We start from the raw sequence: 22,138 nt of genomic DNA on the forward strand, positions 1-22,138 counted from the left end.
TTGCCTCAGTTAAGATTATTTATGTTCTGTCCAAATCGAACAGCAAATATTTATTTAGTACTTGATCCTTGCCAAATACTAAATGATAGGCCCTGGGAAATATCGGTAAGCAAGATAATCGGGAATCTGCTTTTATGAAGCTTAACTTAATAGTAATGGAATTCATATTCCTGTCTTTTTACTAACAAAACTTTTAAGTTATCTTAGAACAGGGGCCAGCAATCTTGGTTAGTAAGCCAAATCCAGCCTACCTGTTGCCAACAGATGTGAGCGAAGAATGGTCTTCACCTTTTGAAATGGGTACATTTAAATGGTTGCTTAAGTACCTACATAATATCCCCAATATTGTCTCCTGGCCCACAAAGCCTAAAATATTTACTACCTGACCCTTTAAGAAAACAGTGGCCAGCTCCTGTCACAAATGAAAGCAGCGTTTGTGAATTCCTAGCCAACGATTTATTACCACACTTTGGAATGTTACTACAGCGAAAGAACTGAACGTCTTATCTGGACAAACTGTTTGAAACAAGAAGTCTTGTGTCAGAAGGAAACAGAAAAACCCACAGGTTCTCAGGCATAAAGGTGAAGGAGGATGTGATGAGCAAACTCGAAGAGCAACACAGCTTTGGAGACAGCAGATCAAGGAACTTATCAACCGATCCAACTGGGATGCCCCTACCTCTCTGCATGTGACCTAAGCTGGAACTGGTCACTGCTGACTGGCTTCCATCTGTGACAGGAAGACAGAGCATCAAGAGCATAAAGCCGAAGCCCACCACGGAAGGCAAGGCATTGTGGATGCCGGGGCTGGGGAGAGCGGAAAGGTAAGAAAGAAGCACCCACTGAGACCTGATTCTGCCTGCTGCTGTCTCCCCAGACAAATAACCAATGGTGCCCAGACATCTACACCAGATGTTGGCTCATGTGATCATAGCAGGAGCCCCTAATTCTATACCAGAGGACCCCACAGACCGACAGATCTAGTCTATGAGAAGTCCCCTATCCTTAGAAATCAGTGCTGGAAGGAAAGAATGGCTATATTGCTTTGACTGCTAGGTCAAATAAATAAATGGCTTTTGTCCTGAATGACAAAAAAAAAAAATAGTTTAATTTAATGAGCTTTAAGGCAGAGAGGGTGTATTAAATTGTGTGCCAGGAGCTCTAAGTCTTCTTCAATTTTGCAGAGATATAATTTGGAGCCACAGGTCAGAATTCTTGTCTAGATATGTTCGGCCAATTATGTCAGTTGTAGCACCGTTACAAGCATAAGATAACATGTTAAATTGGCCTTGGCACATAAAAGGTGCCCCCGAAATGTCAGTTCCCCCCACTGCGAGGTTTAACAGGATCCCCTCCATCCTTCCCCCTGGCCTGATGGGACCGGCTCTTCTTTTGCTCGCGGCTTTAAGATGAGGGTGGGTACCACCAGCTCTATCAAATCTGGAAGGGTCCCTCTTATTCCCAGTACAACAAGGTAGAGTTAGTCACTCAGTTGTGTCCGATTCTTTGCGACCCCATGGACTGTAGCCCGCCAAGCTCCTTTGTCCATGGACTTCTGCGGGCAAGAATACTGGAGTGGGTTGCCATTCCCTTCTCCAAGTGATCTTCCAGACACAGGAATCGAACCCAGGTCCCCCGCATTGCAGGCAGATTCTTTACCATCTGAGCCACCATGGAAGCCCACAAGGTAGAGTTTGCTGCAATTTTTCCAAGGAAAAGTAGGTGGACCACCATCGCCTATCCAGCAGAAGGGAGGTTTACAGCTGAAAGTTCTTTCCTTTTTCAAGTTAACCACCAGAATATTAGTGCTTTCACTGCCTACCATTCTTCCTATTATTCTCGTTCTATTTCCCTAGCCTGTTCTTCCTTATAGAGGTGTTACTTTGTGCCAAGTACTGAGAGAGTTAACTTAGGCAAGTTGATAGGGAGTCCAAGGCCCCTTTAAGGAGGAGGTGAACAGTCTTTCTTTTTTATATTCTTTTGCCTTAGCGACGTAGGCCTTGTAAGCCCTATCTCTTGCTCAAGGACATGCATTTTTTAAGCTCAAGATGTATGCTGTGGGAAAAGAGGTCTGACAAAATTTTCACAGCCTTGAGGCATTCTTTTTATCTATTCTCAACAGCCAGTTGAAAAGTATATGATGCTTTTATATAAATATATTTAACGCTTAAATATATTTAATGCTCTGCTTAAACTAGCAAGGTGGATACTCTTCTACCCCTTTCCTGTGCCTTTTGCTAGAAAATTTTTCTACCACTTTCACTTTAATAAAATCTCTGCTACACAAAGCTCTAAGTGACTGAGACTGCGTCTTTGGTCCCAGAGTTAAATCTTCGCCTTTGGAGACCACAAATCTGGCACTGTTCACCATAAGCTATCAGTACTGTACTTAGCACTTCACTAACATTAACTCACTTCTAAGCCTCATAATAACCCTTGGAGATGAATATTCTTGTCTTCATTTTACCAATGAGGACACTGAGGCACAGAAGATACTTGTACAAGGCCCATACTCAGTAAGTGGTAGAGCTTAATACTTGCAATTATGACTGAAATAAATACACAAACCATGCTATTACTAAATAATTTTCCCCAAACAACCTAAATCGTGTCACCCAGTTGCTGTCATTAGGAACACAAATCTGCCAAAGCGGATTTCAGATTTCTTGCCAAAATGTTAGTTTCTAAATTGTCTCTTGTCATTTGAATGACTCTTATTACATGCACAGAGGTCTGAGAGTTTAATCTATTATGTTAAGAAGCAACAGCAGAGGATAAACTTAGAGATTATCATAACAAGCAAAGTAAGTCTGAATGAGGAAGACAAATACCAGATGATATCACTTATATGTGGAATCCAAAATACAACACAAATGAACTTATCTACAAAACAAAAACAGAGTTGCCGACAAGAGAACAGACTTGTGCTAGTCAAGGGGGAGAAGGGTGGGAATGGACAGACTGGGAGTCTGGAATTAGCAGATGCAAACTATTATATATAGAATGGATAAACAACATGGTCTTACTGTATAGCACAGAGAACAATATTCAACATCCTGGGATATACCATAATGGGAAAGAATGTGAAAAAGAATGTATATATATGTACAACTGAACTACTCTGCTGTACAGCAGAAAATAACACAACACTGTAAATCAACTAATACTTCAATAAAATTAAATAAAAGAAGAAGCAATGGCAGAGGTGAGTCCTGGAGCAGAATGCCTGGTTGGTGACTGGCTGGTGACCTCAGGTAAGTTATTTAAACTGCCACGCCTCACTTTCTTCAAAGGCCAAAGGGAGGAAAACAGAGTTATAAATACATTTACCTCCTGGAGTGACTGTAAGCAGCAAACAAGCTAATTCATATGCAAAGACTTAGAATGGTGCCTGACATACAGGAAGTGCTAAAAGCTGAAACTGAATATTAACAAAATACAAAGCTATTTTCTGTTAATTGGAGAAAACACAGTACTCTAACAAGAAAATCACTGGGTAATAAAGGCAAAAGGAAATGAATGACAAGTTATTCAAACTGTCACTGAAAATACTTGTAATAATGATGCATCGACTCTATGAACTAGCCCCCTGGTCTATTTTTCACTTCTATACATACACGACTGCTTCCGAGGTGGCTCAGTGGTGAAGAATCTGCCTGCAATGCAGGAGGTGACGGTTTGATCCCTGGGTCGGGAAGATCCCCTGGAAGAGGGCATGGCAACCCCACTCCAGTATTCCTGTCTGGAGAATTCCATGGACAGAGGAGCTTAGTCCATGGGGTCGCAAAGAGTCAGACACGACTTAGTGACTGAACAGCAACAACATATACATGACTAGTTGAAAATGAATCTGTTAGATTTCCATGACTTAGAAAAATGTATAAGAGAATTCTGGATAATTTTTTATTTTTTCAGATGTTTCTTTCTGCAGGAAGTGACTGCACCTACCTTTGATCAGTTTTCAAAGTGGTCAGAAAAATGTCTTCTTCAGTATCTGACTCACTCACCTCAATCACCTAAGAGGGAGAAACAGCAAATAGTCTTTGTGGGGGTGGAAAATTTGAATAAAAATGCATTAAATAGTCTAAAAATACATATTTTTATAAAAATTTACAAAAAAGGAGGCAGAAACCATGTGAGCAGCATAAAACCTAAAGCTCTGCCTGACCTCCCCTCTAAGACAACTCTTCATTTTATGTATGGTTTTCTGTATAATATGTGTGAGCTCACTTCCATCCTGTACCATGGCAGCCTGGGGACCTATAGGAACATGTACCTAGACTGGTGAATGACTCACACAGGGTCACATGCAGACAGTGCCCTGTGATTTTCTTGGGTTTGAAATGAAAGACCATCAGTGTTTCATCTCCAATTAAAAATGAGGTATATAAGACTGCATGGGAAGTACTGGATATCTGTTTTTCTGTTACATTTATCCCTGTTAAATACCACTTGTTGCCTTTAAGCCTCACTAAAGATATTTGTGATTCTTGATTCTATAATCCAAAATACTACCTATTCTATATTTTGTCTTATCTTGACACTTAATACACACATTTGCTATGTCTTCATCTAACTGATAAAGACAAAACAGTGAAAAAAATAGCACTTGAGATCCACTCCCTCAACAGGTTAACACTGAACTATTAGTCAAAAACCATTAAATGAAGCTGTCTAATCAGCTATGAATCCAGACAATATTTTTGTCCATGAAATTATCAGAAGATTGTCTTATGTACCTTGAAGGAATCTAATGCCTTCAGCATTCCCCTAAACCACCACTATGTAACCCCAATTAAAAAAATGAAAGAAAAAGTTAGTTTGCCATGATTTAACTCTTTTTGAACTCATATTCTTCCATTATAAGAGAAAAATCTAGAAGGGAAGCTTCCTTGTGGACATGATGAAAATTTTGTTTGTTTTCACATATGAAGCAAAAGAGGGCAATAGCTGACTAGGAATAATGAAATGGAAGTCAGGATAAAAGGACTAGTATACTCAGAGATAGTTGTACAATAGGAAGAAGAGGTGAAAAAAAGAGATGAAATTAAGAGAGATAAAAGAACAATAGCAGGATCTGGACAGAGAAGTTTTCTGGAAGAGGAGCAGGTCAGCCACATCATGCACTCAAAGAGATCAGAAAGGGATGAATTTCATGCTGCCAGGGCGGTATGATACAGAGCAGTGATTCTCAGCTAGGTGTGATTTTTAACCCCTACTCCCATTCCAGAAAGGTCTGGCATGTCTGGAGGCATTTTTGATTATTGTATCTGGGGGGACCACAGCCTCTAGGAGGCAGAAGCCAGGAATGGTACTGGAAAACTGAGACACATGGGTTTTGAAAACGAGGTAAGAAGAGAGTCAAGCCAATTTTGGACTCTCCTTGGAATCCAAAGGAACAGCGGAAGTTTCATGTTAAACCCTCTGTTTCATGTTAAGTTTCATGTTAAAACTTCCTTCATGTTAAACAGAGGTCCATAAACTCAGACCTTGCAATCTGTCCTGAGTCTCACTTCAGCCTAATGGCTGAAGACACAGCCAGAGTATGTAAGTAACAAAAGGAAGCCAACAAGAAACAAGACCTCTCTGTGCACTGAATGCCCATCGTCTATAACAGTTTTCCCTGCAAGGACCCTTCTGGTTCAACACTATTATTCTTAAAACTATTACTGGGGACACATATTTATGGATGTACAATCAAGGTGATCCACTCTTTAAAAAAGAGAAAACAAAATAGATACTCCTAGAAGCCCTCAGCCTATATAATCAGTAAAGTTCTCAACAGTTTTAACATTTGACATTTTTTTCTTCTTTTGTTTACTCTGTAGAGCAAAGAATTGGCAATCATAATGTACCAAATGGAAAGTAGCCCACAACTAAAAAACTTTTTTTCCTTACCTCGGTATAATTTTTAGTAGCAACATTTCGGGAGGGCTGCTGTCTTGTAGATTTAAAGGCTACAATGAAAAAGATGATACATTCGTTACGTTTTTCTTAAAATAGTTTAGAAAAATCTGCATGCTTCTTTAGCTGAATATTTCCTAAGTTCTATCTGTAAAAGCTCATGATGACTAATTATAAAACCACTTACATGTCTTAAAATCTGAAGGGAGATGGAATTATATCTCTGTCAGTCTCAAATGATTTTTCTGATTTACTCAAATAAATAAGCAGTGTTCATAATAACATCTATAGTAAAAAACATTTTATAGCAAAATACCTGAAGGATAAAATCTGATCACCAAATAGACTGAATTCCAAATAGGTGAAAGTAACCTTCTCAGGTCTTCTCTTACAGTTGGCAATCTCTTTCCTTGTGGCTCTACTGTATTAGGAATCACTTGTTCCAGTAAGAGCTTCCTTACTCTCCTCTACTGTGTTAAAAATATTCAGTATCTAAGTAATTGTCCAGAGGGAATTCTAGAAAACAGTGTATCCTTTGTTTCACAATCACTTTCCCACAAATCCTTACATTTTCACCTTTGTAAACCTCGTTAGAATTATGAAGTTTATTCTTCCCAAGACTATGATATTATGATTTTACAATAAGACATATAATCTGGTCTTCATCCACATTTCTGGCAGAGAGCCCCTAGTCAGTCAGTTAGTGTTAGTCACTCAGGTGTGTCTGACTCTCTGCAATCTCACGGACTGTAGCCTGCCAGGTTCCCCTGTCTATGGAATTCTCCAGGCAAGAATACTGGAGTCGGTTGCCACTGCCTTCTCCAGGAGATCTTCCCAACCAAGGAATCGAACCTGGGTCTCCTGCATTGCAGGCAGATTCTTTACCGTCTTGAGCCACCAGGAAGCCCAGAGAGCCCCTAAAACACTGATCTCCTGAAATGATGAGAGCCATCAAGGTGTTTTTTACTATGTTAACAAGGCAACTTTGGGACCACAACTGAGGGAGGTTGGGAACTAGGGAACCAACTAGGAAGAGAAGGTTGGAACTTTCAGTCCGCAACCTGATTTCTGGGGAGGGTAGAGGAGCTAGAGGTTGAATCAATCACTAACAGCCAATAATGTCATCCATCATGCCTATGTAATGGGGCCTAGATAAAAACGCAAAAGGAGGGGGTTCAAAGAGCTTCCAGGGAATGAATCAGGATGTTTCCACATGCCACCATGCCTAGACCCCAAACTTGATAAAGACAGAAGCTCCTTTGGTCTGGACCTTGCTCTAAGTATCTCTTCAACTGACTATTGATTCATATCTTTAATATCTTTGGTAATAAGCCAGTAATCCAGTAAGTAAACTAGTTTCCTGTGTTCTGTGAGTCACTCTAGCAAGTAAATTGAATCAAGGAAGGAGTCATGGGAACCTCTGATTTATGGCTAGTTGGTCAGAAGTATGGGAACAACCATATGCCAGCATGTGACTGGCATCTCAAGAGGAGCAGGCAGTCTTGTGGAGCTGGGTCTCTCCCCTGTGGAACCTGATGCTATCTCTGGGTAGCCAGTGTCAGAACTGAGTTGACTTGTAGGACACCCAGCAGGTGTCTGACAACTGCATGGTGGTGTGGGGAACCAGCCCCCAACCCAACACACACTGGAATTAAGAGCAGAATATTAAAAACCTAGAATAAAATTTAAACAGCCCATCAGAAGTTTAAGTTTCTCCTAAGCCTTACCAGTTTCCTAACATAAAAAAAAGGTCTCCCTCAAGATAACCTCAAAGCCAAACAACAGGGTGAGAGGAGATAAAAAGAGGATTTAAAGAAGTCAAATGCTCAAACAACCCCACAAAGTCCAAAATTCTCCTAGTCAGAAAACTCAGGAATCTTCCTACCTAGCCCTAAGCTACTATCCTTTTTTCCACCCCCAATCTTGGCATGTCTAGCTAAGAGGGGAGAGGAAAGACAGATGCAGAGTTCCTACCACCTACTCTATTACTGGTCTCACATCCTACTCCACTCAAAGGCTGGACAGGGCAACTGAATCAAAGAGCCAGTGATTGAGACTCTTTCAAAAATGTATTTCTGCTCAATCATTATTCACTAATGGACTCTTCAAACTCTCAGCTCCTCGAAGAAGAAACAAGAGCCTTCTTTTCTTTTTATCCCCAATAAATGTTTGTGTGATAAATGAACATTATCAGAAAATTAAGCACTGGGTTCTATTAGGAAGGCAATGCATACTGTACTGGGGGCTAAAAGCTCTGGTTTTAGAGTTAGACCTAGGTGGACTCTCTAGCTGGGTGACTGTGGCCGGGTTCCTTGGCTTCTCCAAGTCTCAGTTTCCCCACCTATAAAAGAGTGTTAATAATACTTCATGCTGTATGGAAATATAAGAAACCTCGAATAGCCAAAGCAATCTTGAGGAAGAAGAATGGAACTGGAGGAATCAACCTGCCTGACTTCAGTCTCTACTACAAAGCCACAGTCATCAAGACAGTATGGTACTGGCACAAAGATAGAAATATAGATCAATGGAACAAAATAGAAAGCCCAGAGATAAACCCACGCACATATGGACACCTTATCTTCGACAAAGGAGGCAAGAATATACAATGGAGAAAAGACAACCTCTTTAACAAGTGGTGCTGGGAAAACTGGTCAACCACTTGTAAAAGAATGAAACTAGAACACTTCCTAACACCGTACACAAAAATAAACTCAAAATGGATTAAAGATCTAAACGTAAGACCAGAAACAATAAAACTCCTAGAGGAAAACATAGGCAAAACACTCTCCGACATAAATCACAGCAGGATCCTCCATGACCCACCTCCCAGAATATTGGAAATAAAAGCAAAAATAAACAAATGGGACCTAATTAAAATTAAAAGCTTTTGCACAACAAAGGAAACTATAAACAAGGTGAAAAGACAGCCTTCAGAATGGGAGAAAATAATAGCAAATGAAGCAACAGACAAACAATTAATCTCAAAAATATACAAGCAACTTCTGCAGCTGAATTCCCGAAAAATAAATGACCCAATCAAAAAATGGGCCAAAGAACTAAACAGACATTTCTCCAAAGAAGACATACAGATGGCTAACAAACACATGAAAAGATGCTCAACATCACTCATTATTAGAGAAATGCAAATCAAAACCACAATGAGGTATCATTTCACACCAGTCAGAATGGCTGCTATCCAAAAGTCTACAAGCAATAAATGCTGGAGAGGGTGTGGAGAAAAGGGAACCCTCTTACACTGTTGGTGGGAATGCAAACTAGTACAGCCACTATGGAGAACAGTGTGGAGATTCCTTAAAAAACTGGGAATAGAACTGCCATATGACCCAGCAATCCCACTGCTGGGCATATACACCGAGGAAACCAGAATTGAAAGAGACGCGTGTACCCCAATGTTCATCGCAGCACTGTTTACAATAGCCAGGACATGGAAGCAACCTAGATGTCCATCAGCAGATGAATGGATAAGGAAGCTGTGGTACATATACACAATGGAATATTACTCAGCCATTAAAAAAAATACATTTGAACCGGTTCTACTGAGATGGATGAAACTGGAGCCCATTATACAGAGTGAAGTAAGCCAGAAAGAAAAACAACAATACAGTATACTAATGCATATATATGGAATCTGAAAGATGGTAACGATAACCCTATATGCGGGACAGAATGAGAGACACAGATGCATGGAACAATTTTATGGACTCTGAGGGAGAAGGTGAGGGTGGGACGTTCTGGGAGAATGGCATTGAGACATGTGTATTGTCATATGTGAAACAGAGCACCATTCCATGTTCGATGCATGTGACAAGGGCTCGGGGCCGGGGCAGTGGGATGATCCAGAGGGATGGGAGGGGGAGGGAGGTGGGTGGGGGGTTCGGGAAGGGGAACACATGTAAACCCATGGCTGATTCTTGTCAATGTATGGCAAAAACTATTGTAAAGTAATTAGCCCCCAAGTAAAATAAATAAATTTATAAAAAAAAAAAAAAAAAAAAATAATACTTCATGCTGAAAATTGTTCAAAGGATAAAAAGAGGTAGTTAATATAAATTGTTTTGGCAAGTGACTACAGGAGTAGTGACATCAAATAATGTCACTAGTAACAGTAGATGGAGTAGCACCAATGATAGCCATGGTAAATTAAATGCAAAGACAGAGGCTCTTTTATTACTTAGTCACTACCCTTTGCAGACAAACTTCTGTGGAAAAATGTGGGCTGTCAACTCTTATTTACAACTGCTGCTGGCTATAATTGTAATATCTAATAATACATTTCCGAATAAAACTCCAATGCAGTAACAAACCTCTACACTCCATGTAGTGTGTTATAATAGAATTGAACCATTATTTATCTCTTCATTCCTCCACTTAGGATACAAACACAGAAGCTATAGTTTTAAAGTTGCTTTTGTCCCAAGTTACAGCAACTATAGCTAGTACTCCATGGTTATTCTGTCACAGACTGTATTTAAAGTCAGTTTTATTTTTCAAAAAAAGGCCCAATGTTGGATGTAACCAGTTAAATTTAAAACCACTGACAAATCAACTGTATAAAAGACAAATTTATACTAATTTATGGAAGATCCATTTTCATAAGTTTATTGTAAACACTGCCACTAATACTTATTAATAACAACAGCAATCATTGATTGGATTCTTATCAAGTGCTATGCTCAGTAATGGATATGCATAGTTCAGTTAACACGTTTAATTACTCTGGGAAGTTAGTACTACTCCCCAATGGGAGGACAGAGTAAATAGGCTATATTTATTTAATTGAAGATTAAATAAGATTGCCAGGAGAAATATCAATAACCTCAGATATGCAGATGACACCACCCTTATGGCAGAAAGTGAAGAAGAACTAAAGAGCCTCTTGATGAAAGTGAAAGAGGAGAGTGAAAAAGTTGGCTTAAAGCTCAACGTTCAGAAAACTAAGATCATGGCATCTGGTCCCATCACTCCATGGGAAATAAATGGGGAAACAGTGTCAGACTTTATTTTTTTGGGCTCCAAAATCACTGCTGATGGTGATTGCAGCCATGAAATTAAAAGACGCTTACTCCTTGGAAGGAAGGTTATGGCCAATCTAGACAGCATATTTAAAAGCAGAGACATTACTTTGCCAACAAAAGTCCGTCTAGTCAAGGCTATGGTTTTTTCAGTGGTCATGTATGGATGTGAGAGTTGGACGGTGAAGAAAGCTGAGTGCCGCAGAATTGATGCTTTTGAACCGTGGTGTTGGAGAAGACTCTTGAGAGTCCCTTGGACTGCAAGGAGATCCAATCAATGCAGCCTAAAGGAGATCAGTCCTGGGTGTTCATTGGAAGGACTGATGTTGAAGCTGAAACTCCAATACTTTGGCCACCTCATGCGAAGAGTTGACTCATTGGAAAAGACCCTAATGCTGGGTAGGATTGGGGGCAGGAGGAGAAGGGGATGACAGAGGATGAGATAGTTGGATGGCATCACTGACTCGATGGACATGGGTTTGTGTAAACTCCGGGAGTTGGTGATGGACAGGGAGGCCTCGCGTGCTGCAGTTCATGGGGTCGCAAAGAGTTGGACACGACTGAGCAACTGAACTGAACTGAACTGATTTAATTGAAATCTTAGAAGAATAAGAACAGAATAGAGGTAGTATCTGAAGGGATAACAGCAAAGGATTTCTAGAAGTGATAAAACACGCCAATTCACAGCTTCATAAAGCTGAATAAATTCTAAGCAGGATAAAAAAAGAATTGAACATCTAGTGAAAGAATTTCACATCACAGTGAAAGTGCAGAACACCAAACACAGCTAGCTGGAAGAAAAATGGACTACTTAAAAAAAAAACAAACAAGCTAAACTAACAGCTGATTTCTTAACAAGCACACTGGAAACTTGAATACTCAGTTTGAGTGATTAATTCTGTCCACTGGTGTCAGGGAAAGCTTCACATAAAACAATAACGCCTGGACTCTCCTGATGGTCCAGTAGGTAAGAATCTGCCTACCAGTGCAGGGGATGTGGGTTTGATCCCTGGTCCGGTAAGATCCCACATGCCATGGGGCAACTAAACCCGTGCACCACAACTACGGAGGCCACAGGCCCTGGAGCCTGTGCTATGCAACAAGAAAAGCCACCTCAAGAAGTATGCTCACTGCAACTGAAAAAGCCAGTGCACGGCAATGAAGCCCCAGCGCAGCCAAAGTAAAAAATTAATTTAAAAAACAAGCAAACAAACAAAAAACTGAACAAAGCCATGATGAAAAAACTCAGTTTGGGCTCAGGTAAAGGCAGGTAATTTACAGTGTCCATGCCTCTGTGTTGCACACTAACCAAATTGTGGTGGCTTAACAAGGAAGTGTTCATATTTTATTCATGTTCCTTTCCTAACTCCCTCTTTTTTCAATAATACCTCTCTCTTTTTTAACATTAACATTTCACAAAAGCCTACTATGTGCCAGGCTTTGGGGGGTGGGGGGGTGCCCTATCATCTGGCTTGCAGGATCTTACTTCCCCAATCATGGATTGAACCTGGGCCCTCAAGGAGAGTCTAACCAGTGGACGCCAGCGAATTCCCAGGTTTTTTGCTTTTAACCTTCAGAATAATCCAATTTGGCAAGATGAGTCCCAATTTACATGTGAACAGACTAGGAGAGTGAGTGACTCATCTAAAGTCACAGAACTTTTCATATGTTGAACTCAGCCCAGATTCTTTATAGTGCTTTTTTTTCACTTCTCTGCTTTTATTTTAGACCTGCTAAGAATGTCTCAGTATCTTTCTAGATGCCATTTTCTAAATGGCAACAGAGACAATATACTTAGGAAGTCAAAAGGATTTCAGCTGGCTCTATGCAAGTACTGAATAATTCTTGAATAAAAACACAGCAGCAGGACTTTTGATAAGAAGGTTCTTTAAGAATCATTTAATAGATCTGATGTCTTTATCCTTTCTCCAAAGTGATCTGTCATCCAAAAAATACCGAAAAACTTCCTCTGATGGAGTCACAGGTCATTTTCTTCTGAGGTGGCTTACTCCATGTTTGGGTTGACTGACAGGCTATTCTGTATAATGCAAAGACTACTGAGAACCAATTAGCTCAATCAACCAACTAGCTCAATCTCTAATTTTATCTCACTCTGGAAACTAGTACAGTGCTTAACTACTTGTCCCGAAGGCCAGAGAATGTGGGGGCTCAATTCAAGCTCCAGAATTTACCAGCTGTGAGACCTATGTTTTCAAAGCCTTGGGTCTCTTTTCTGTAAAACAGAGAAAATACAAGTAGCAACCCTACTGAGCAGATGCTAAAGAGTCTGCCTGCAAAGCAGGAGACCCGGGGTTGGTTGCTGCGTCTGGAAGATCCCCTGGAGAAATGGCTACCCACTCCAGTATTCCTGCCCGGAAAATCCCATGGACAGAAGAATCTGGTGGGCTATAGGCCATGGGGTAGCAAAGAGTCAGACATGACTGAGCGACTAACAGTTTCACTTTCCACTGAGCTGTTGACAGGCATCCAGTAATTGTCTCATAAATATTAGTAATTACAGTTGCAGACAATTAGCAATTGTCTCATAAATTATTAGTACTATCAGTGGTTTTATATCCATAAGGCAAAGTATTTAGCTCAATTCCCTCGTCTATAAAAGAGGGAGTATGTGAAGTTGTTCTTAAGTCTTCCAGGTCTCTTTTATCATAGAATAAACTTAAATCTGTGTGTGATTAGCTTTTCCCATCTGTCCTCATTGGGGAGCTGTTCTTAACCTACGGCCCATGGATGGGCTTCTCAGGGATCCCTGAACCCTTTGAAATGGAATACAACTGCATGAGTACTTATTTAAAGACAGGATATGTAGCGTGCAGAATCTACAGCTTAAAACAGATTTAAAACCACTGTCTTAAGGACTATGCAAATCACATCTATTCAATCTTTGACACGATAGAACTTCATTAATGTAATGATTTCAATTTTTCTCAGGTTAGCTATCCTAAGTTCCTTCTAAGAGATTTTTTTATATTATATGGTTTCTCTTCTGAATGATATAAAGCTGAAATCCTTCTTGAAATATGGTTCCAAAGATGAGCACAGTATTCTTGACATGATACATCCAATCAACACCGAGGGAGAACTTCCTTGCTGTAGAGAAGCACTACTTCTCTAAATACTGCTTTAGGCACTGAGAGGATAGGAAGGCCAGGCATCTCCAAATAGAGGAAATAGGCTGCAAGTGTCAGACGATTTTATCTCTTAAGAGATTTTATCTCTCTTAATTGGCAAGAGGAAACAAACTACAAGTATCAGATTTTTTTCCTTCTCTATACAAAATTAAAAGGTTTCTTTTAAAATTCTGTGTTGCCATGCCGACACTTGGTTCCACCTGAACTTTTCTCAAACCTTGAGCTAATCACTGTGTTTTTCTTACGGAAATGTTTTTCTTAAGCTATGTTAATGAACTATGATTTTCTTCAAGTCAGTTCCCTTAAGAGACTCAGAACTGATAATGGCTCAAGGAACCAGTATGTTTTACTCATACAACTGTTCTCCTAATCCATGTTAATGAAACTATATATTTGCTTGGAAACCTGCCTATCCTCAAGATTCATGTCAATTGCTTTATGGCCCACCATGACTCACCTTGTGCCAGTGTTATGTCAAAATGTATGTTGTGGGTGAGGGGCCTGATGCTGGTCTCTGAGTTTTGAGATATTTCCTTTCTCCAATTGGCAGCCTGCTAGTAGCTGTATAACATCCAGCTAAAGGCTAGCAGGGAGGCACTCCTGCCTCCCCCTTCTGATGTCTAGGTCCGTAAGCCTTCTCTATCTCTTTTATACTTTAATAAAACTTTATCACACAAAATCTCTGAGTGATTGAGCCTTGTCACTGCCCCCGGATTGAATTCCTCTCCTCCTAAGAGCAAGAATCCGGGCATCTTTCAAAGCTCAGCAACAGCCTTTCAGGCACCATCAGATTGAGACAGTTAGATCAATCTTTGCACAACCTTAATGACCTAAGTTTTTCTTACTTGGTTTCCTGCTAATATCACATACTTCTCAGAACTCTCTCTGTGCAGCCATCCTTTTGGACATATATACAGCATGTATTTACCCTTTATAAATTTCATCTAAGTAAATCTAAGATTTACTCCAACTCTCCAATCTGTCAAAAATTAATCTCTAATAATAAGATAATATAAACACAATACATATGGATATACTCTCAATGGTAAGGAGAAAAAATCACCTATTTTAACATATATTTTCACAAATCTGACTTATAATTTCTGCTGATCTCATAAACTATAATATTAAAAAGTTTATTAAATTTTTATACTACATGATTATCAAAACAGTTTATAAAAAATAGGTTCCCTTAGTTTGAGGCTAGCTTTCAGACACAACACATACACAAAATCAATGCATAGAATTCTGACTGTAATTTCCCTTGAATGCAGCTCACATGACTATATTAACAGTAGAGATGGACAAAAGCAGCATGAGAAAAGCAAGTTAACAGTATGTTAAGAAGCAGTTCCTTGTCTCTTAATCACTGTTGATACACTGACCAACTGCCTTTTCTATGTCTCAATGATCCCTCTATTAAAGGGAAATCATCAGATCTGTCTAATATCAGATATTATAAAAAATTACATTTTAGTGCTCACCCTCTTCAATAGCCCCCCTGAATGGCAAAGGTCTTTTAAATTAATATAATTTATCCCGTGATTCCAATAACCCTTTTGACTCCCCAGTGATGACAACACAAACCAGTAAGACTTATTCATGGGGTTTCCTGGGTCTTCTTGCATTGGAATTTATAAATAACTGCAAGCTGATCTCTTGCAGTCTATACTCACCATCTATAATAGACATATTTCTAGATGTTGACGTCGTGGCCTTTGAACCTCTGCCTTGAGTAGAAATCTCCAGACTAGTGCCTGCTGTTAGAATATTGAGCAGTTAATATACAATCTATCAGTAGCTAAAGTTTTCTTTAAAAAAATAAAATCAAAATGAAATTTTAAAAAGTTATCTCAAAACCGTTTATGTGTAAAATGCCAAAAATATATATATAAGAAGAAACATCTAGAGTCTGATCAGTCAATTTTCAAAGACTATACTTAGGCCACATTTGGTTCATATTGTTCCATTTAAAACTTAAGGAAAATATTTATAAATGCAAGGATAATAAAATAATCATCACTAGAATATGGAGACTTTTCTCCTTGTAGATTTTTAAGTACTACTCATTTTAACCAGTTTAAAATTCCTATAAATATTTAATAAAAATAATTTTTAAATATTCCTAGGGATTTTTATACTTCATTAGGAAATCACTGGGTGACTATCTTCTATTATTTGGACTATTCAATGACAACACTATCACATTAAACACAATGATGGTAATTAATGTTAGCTAACATTAAGAAATAAAATTGTTTGAGGGCAGTTTTTCTTTGTAAACAAATTTTATAAAGCCATTTCATGATAATGTGGGCATTTGTATCTTAAGACCTACCAAAAATAATTTTTATGATCTGGAGTTTTCTTCCTACTGTCAGTGGGCCTTAGCTAATTATTTTCCTTAAGTGTTTCGTTCACTATTTCTTTGTATATCTGAGAGTAAATGTATCGATTAAATGTACCCACTGTGTAAGAAAAACTGTGAAACTTTTTTCTTTTTTTTTTGGCTGTGCTGTGAGACTTGGGGGATCTTAATTCCCTGACTAGGGATTGAACCCACACCCTTAGCAGTGAAAGTTCAAGTCCTAACCACAGGATCTTCAGGAAAATCCCCAAACACAGTGAAATTCTTTCAAAAAAATATGAGAGTAGGTATTAAACTCTTTTATTATGTAAAAAAATATATATTAAAAACTTCATGTGCATGTGGCCATTCAATATTTAAGTGAAATGTGTATGTCAGAACTATATTAAAGACTGTCTCAGCACATTATAAAGATAAAATTTTGAAGGACTGTGTAATTCAATTCTGCCAATGGGAATACAATTCTGAACTTCCTACACAACTACCAAGTGTGAATGTGTAGGGAAGACTTGGGGCTAACCTCTTCCTCTCTGCAACCCCCTTCTCGACACTGAATTCTGCCCTCTTCCTCCTCTTTGGCCTCTTCCTCGGCCTCTTCCTTTGTTGCCTGCCGTTATGATGCTATCATCAGAGTCATCAGCCATCTGTTCTGCCAAATCTATACTCATAAGGTCTTCAGCAGTCAAGTCGGAAGCGGCGTCCTCTGACTGAGATCTGAGGGCTCTGGCCCTACTCATGGCCTGACAGGGATGACAAGAGGAAAGCACATGTTAGTGGACAATGCAGCATCCTCCAAGTCATTAATCTGGTCACTCTGGTGAACATCTCACATCGCCAAACTGTCTAAACTATTATTTTTCACTAATCAAGCTGTTATTGTTGTTGTTCAGTCACTCAGTTGTGTCTGACTCTGCAACCCCATGGGCTGCAACATGCCATGCTTCCCTGTCCTTCACTATCTCCTGAAGTTCACTCAAACTCAGGTTGATTGAATCAGTGATGCCATCCAACCATCTCATCCTCTGCTGCCCCCTTCTCCTCATAATCATACTAAAAACTGCAATACAAGAGAAGCCTTCTCCCCCAGCAATCAAATTCAGTGCCTGTAATTTGCCAGATCAATTTGCGATACTACCTGTAAAAGACCTTTTGAAAGGTATACTAAGGATGACAAAACTTCACAAAACCAGAAGTTTCAGAACTGGCAGGAATGGCAGTTCTGGCAGGAGTTAGCAATCAATCCCAATTCAACAGGCTTCCCAGGTGGTGCCAGTGGTAAAGAACCTGCCTGCCAACGCAGGAGACATAAGAGATGAGTTCTACCCCTGGGTCGGGAAGATCCCCTGGAGGAGGGCCTGACAATTTCCTCTTGTCAGGAAAACAAGAGAAAATCCCATGGACAGAGGTGTCTGGTGGGTTACAATCCATAGGGTTGCAAAGAGTTGGACATGAGGGAACCGACTTGTACACGTGCATGCGTGCCTAATTCAGCACCACCATTTATAAGAGACTGTCATCATTTGAGTTTCTCTATACAATGAGCTATTGATAAATAACAAGAAAAAAACCTCACAAAAAAGAGCTTGTATCTCTGGGTGATGACATTTTGGGGTGCTTTTCTTTTCTTCATTATTCTTGAATATTACAAATTTGCTATAATATACATTTTCTAAAATATGACTTTTATAATCAGAAAAACATAAGCAATAATTTCTTACAAATATATAATAAAAAGAATTAAGTAGAACAAAACAAGTGAAAGCCTGGAAAAGGATAAAAACCTTAGCACCAAGATTTTAATTTAATACATTTTAATTTGAAAAGAAACTGTCTAGAAAAGACCAGTTTGAGACTTAATGAAATATCCTGAATAACTCTGAAGGGAATAAAGATTTCCTGATTAAAAACAAAAAGAGCAATGCTGCCCTGATCTCTTCCTTTAAACCTATCAAAATGTAACAAGAAGAACAAAATTTTTTTTTAATGTTTTCAATAAAATTAGAAAAATGCTCTACCCACAAAACACAAAGCCTAGAAGGAAGAGTTAATGGGTAGGAAAGTGAATATCTGGCTTGGCTAAGGGAGAAGGCTAAAGAGTTTCAGACAGCGTAGAGAGCTCCAAAATTGATCTATCCCTCCCAAGAGACCATGACAACAGTCTCTCTTGCCTAGAATGACAAGTTCTGGGTCTATGAACAGGCAGCTAGAGCGTTTCCAAGCTCTCTGTGATCCATGAACTATGGACAGACAGGGCTAACTGAGGAGACGAGACAAAGCAGGCAGGGTAGAAGCAGGAGTGAAGTGGTGGTGGGAGGGAACCAAGCTTCACCATGAGGCACTTGCTGGAGTGGAACAGCTAACTCACTACAAGCGCTCAACATGGCATTACAACTCAAAAAGAAAAAACTTCAGGGAATACAACAAAAAACATAAAGAAAAAAAAATTGTGAAGGTTTCAATTCATCTTTCTTGTCCCAGATAAAGTATGGCCAATCCTCATAATTTTCACATCCCATATATGCAAATTCACCTACTTGCCAAAATGTTTTTATAACCCCAAAACAATACTCCTGATATTTTTGTGGTCATTTATGGGCATGTGCAGAGTGGTGAAAATTTTTAATGGCCCGACACACACATTCCCAGATGATGTCGAACAATGTGACACTCAGCCTTCTGGTTTCAGCTCTTGTGCTTGTAAATGAGTGTCCTTTTCGGAGCACATGTAGTGCCATATTGTTCACAATTTTGTGCTTTTGGATGGTGATTTTACTTTTAAAACGGCCCCTGGTGTACTGCTGAAGTGTTGTTTACTGTTCCTAAGTGAAGGAAACTAAGATGTGCCTTGTGGAGGAAATACACTTGTCAAATAAGTGTCATTCAGGCATGAGTTGAGTGCTATTGGCCACAAGTTCAATGTTAATAAATCAATGACATATACTGAATAAGGTGTCCTCAAACAGAAACACACAAGGAAAAGGTACTGCATTAATCAGTTAGCAAATATTTTGTAATCAGTGGCTGAAAAGAGCCTATTCTTCTATTTCCTCTTGAAGCAGTAAGTTAAATAGTCACTCAGTGTTTGCAGTGACTTTACAGAATACAACTACCATAAATAATAAGAACCAGTACATTAAAAAAAAAAAAATATATATATATATATATACAAAGACCTAAATTACATACTAAGGTAGATCTAGTTGATACATGTTGAACTCTGTACTCTGAAAATAAATAATATACTGCTTTTCAAGACCCCATGAAATGCTTTAACTGATATATAATGGAATGCTAAGAAAAAGATCAATTCTAAATAGCAAAAAAGAATACCATACTTTCTAATCACAGTACAATAAAATTGAAAATGAAAATACCCCGACTTCAAATTGCAAAATAAAAGAAAAACTACAGAATATCTAGAAAATTATAATAAAAATACTGAATATCAGAACAGATGAAACTACTTAAAATGAACTGTTAAACTAAAGCAAAGAAATGACAATGGAAGGGGAAAAAAGATCTAAGGAAAATTAAAACAATTATGACAAAGCACTCTGCTCAATTCTAAGTAATTTGGAAAGTAAATGGCCTCAACTAAACCAAGACAGTCTCAACAGACTTATTAACAAAGAACATTTTGAGAAAATTATTAAAAGAACTACAATCCAGAAAATGACCACAACCAGAAAGTTTCACAGATAAATTCTACCAAATCTTCAAAGAACAGATGATTCCATGACTATTTCGATAGCATTAAGAAAGAAAGCTGCCAATTTCTTTTTATAAAGCCAGCATAACATGGTATTGAAAACTGACAAGGGACTGCATGCACAAAAGAAAAATTACAGTATCTTACTCATGAATATCAAAGCAAACAAAAGGAATCCAGGGACACATTGAAAGACCAGTACACCCATTACCAGGGGGTTCATAAAGTGATACTAAGGATGTATCAATAATAGAATAGAAAATAATATAATTCACCATATTAACAGAACACAGGAGGAAGAACCCCACAGGCTTATCTTCACAGATGCCAAAAAAGCTTTTGATTCATTACCTATTCCAGATTTAAACAAACAAACAAAAAACCCTCAGGAACAAATGGAGACCTCTTTTACATGACAAAAACCCCTAACTCTGCTACACAAACACTCAGTATGAGTGTGCACACACTTTCACCTGAGTGCTCTTATAAATCAATCAGAGAAAGGCCAATGACCTAGGCAAAAAAAATAATACTCTATGTAAAGAACATGACGAAGTGTTTCATATAAATGTAACTTATAAAAACTGTTCAGACTTACTGGTAATAAAAAAAAGTATGAATTAAAAACAACAGTAACATATAATTTTTCACCACTTAGGTTTGTAAAGATCATATAGCAATTCCATGTTTAACTTTCTGAGGCATCATCATACTGTTTTCCACAGTAGCTTTTACCCTCCCACTAGCAATGCACAAGGGTTCCTATTTCTCCATTTTCTTGCCATTATTTGTTGCCTTCTTATTTTTGGAGAACAGCCATTCAAAGGGATACAAAGTGTATCTGATGGTTTTGATCAGAATTCTCTAGTGTTTAGTGATATTGAGTATCTTTTCTGTGCTTAGTGGTTAACTGTATCTCTTCTTTAAAGAAATATCTAGGCAAGCCCTCGGTCCATTTTTAAAATAGGTTGTTTGGTTGGATTTTAGAGCTCTTTATATATTCTGGTTACTAATCCTTTATCAGATATATGATTTGCAAATATTTTCTCTCATCCTACTGGCTGCCTCTTCACTCCATTAATAGCACTTGGTATTACAGCTTAAAAAAAGATATTGACCCGGAATCAAATCCAGATAGAACATAAGAAAGAAATCAGAGGCCAGTCCAACTATGAACTTTGGAACAGACTAAGAATAGTTTCTACATTTTTAAAGGTCTGTAAAAAAAAAAAAGTGCCATATACCACAGATGGCCAGCAAAGCCTAAAATATTTACTACAGATATTTGGCTTTTTATTTAAATAGGAAGCTACAATTAAAGAAAACACTTGAGTTTTTCTATGTGAAGAAAACATTAAAGCATGTTTTTTATCTCTAAAGGAAAAACTGATGCTTTTGTTTGTCTGTTTAAGTAATTTAAGTATGATACTGGGATTCATGTTTTGAGCTAAATAATTCTACAAAGCTGTGAATTACACCTTGGGAAAGCCTCGAACTCCATTGGTCAAGTTCTAAATAGTCTCAGTTCAGTTCAGTTTGGTGTCACTCAGTCATGTCCAACTCTTTGTAACCCCATGGATTACAGCACACCAGACTTTACTGTCCATCACCAACTCCCAGAGTTTACTCAAACTCATGTCCACTGAGTCAGTGATGCCATCCAATCATCTCATCCTCTGTTGTCCCCTTCTCCTCCCGCCTTCAATCTTTCCCAGCATCAGGGTCTTTTCAAATAAGTCAGTTTTTCACATCAGATCGCTAAATATTGGAGTTTCACCTTCAGCATCAGTCCTTCCAATGAATATTCAAGACTGATTTACTTTGGATAGACTGGTTGGATCTCTTTGCAGTCCAAGGGACTGTCTCAAGAGTCTTTTCCAACACCACAGTTCAAAAGCATCAATTCTTTGGCGCTCAGCTTTCTTTATAGTCCAACTCTCACATTCATACATGACTACTGTAAAAACCATAGCTT

The 22,138-nt window shown here is 38.6% G+C and overlaps 1 protein-coding gene across 7 annotated transcripts in view; it reads right to left on the minus strand.

Annotated features, from left to right (window-relative positions):
- Positions 1–22,138, minus strand: part of MRE11 (MRE11 double strand break repair nuclease) — a 74,245-nt gene that overhangs the window by 7,690 nt on the left and 44,417 nt on the right. For 3 of the 7 annotated variants that reach the window (XM_081543860.1, XM_081543855.1, XM_081543856.1), the window contains exons 15-18: positions 16,975–17,194; positions 15,763–15,846; positions 5,899–5,957; positions 3,949–4,016 (exon numbers count right to left, since the gene is read on the minus strand). In XM_081543860.1, the coding sequence (XP_081399986.1) occupies positions 3,949–4,016; positions 5,899–5,957; positions 15,763–15,846; positions 16,975–17,194 (431 nt within the window). The remainder of the gene's footprint in view (positions 1–3,948; positions 4,017–5,898; positions 5,958–15,762; positions 15,847–16,974; positions 17,195–22,138) is intronic. The other 4 variants (XM_081543861.1, XM_081543858.1, XM_081543857.1 and 1 more) reach the window with 3 other exon arrangements.

The sequence above is a fragment of the Giraffa tippelskirchi genome, chromosome 11 (assembly GCF_054371585.1).
Source record: "Giraffa tippelskirchi isolate mGirTip1 chromosome 11, T2T-mGirTip1v1.2.pri, whole genome shotgun sequence".
NCBI classification, from domain to species: Eukaryota; Metazoa; Chordata; class Mammalia; order Artiodactyla; family Giraffidae; genus Giraffa; species Giraffa tippelskirchi.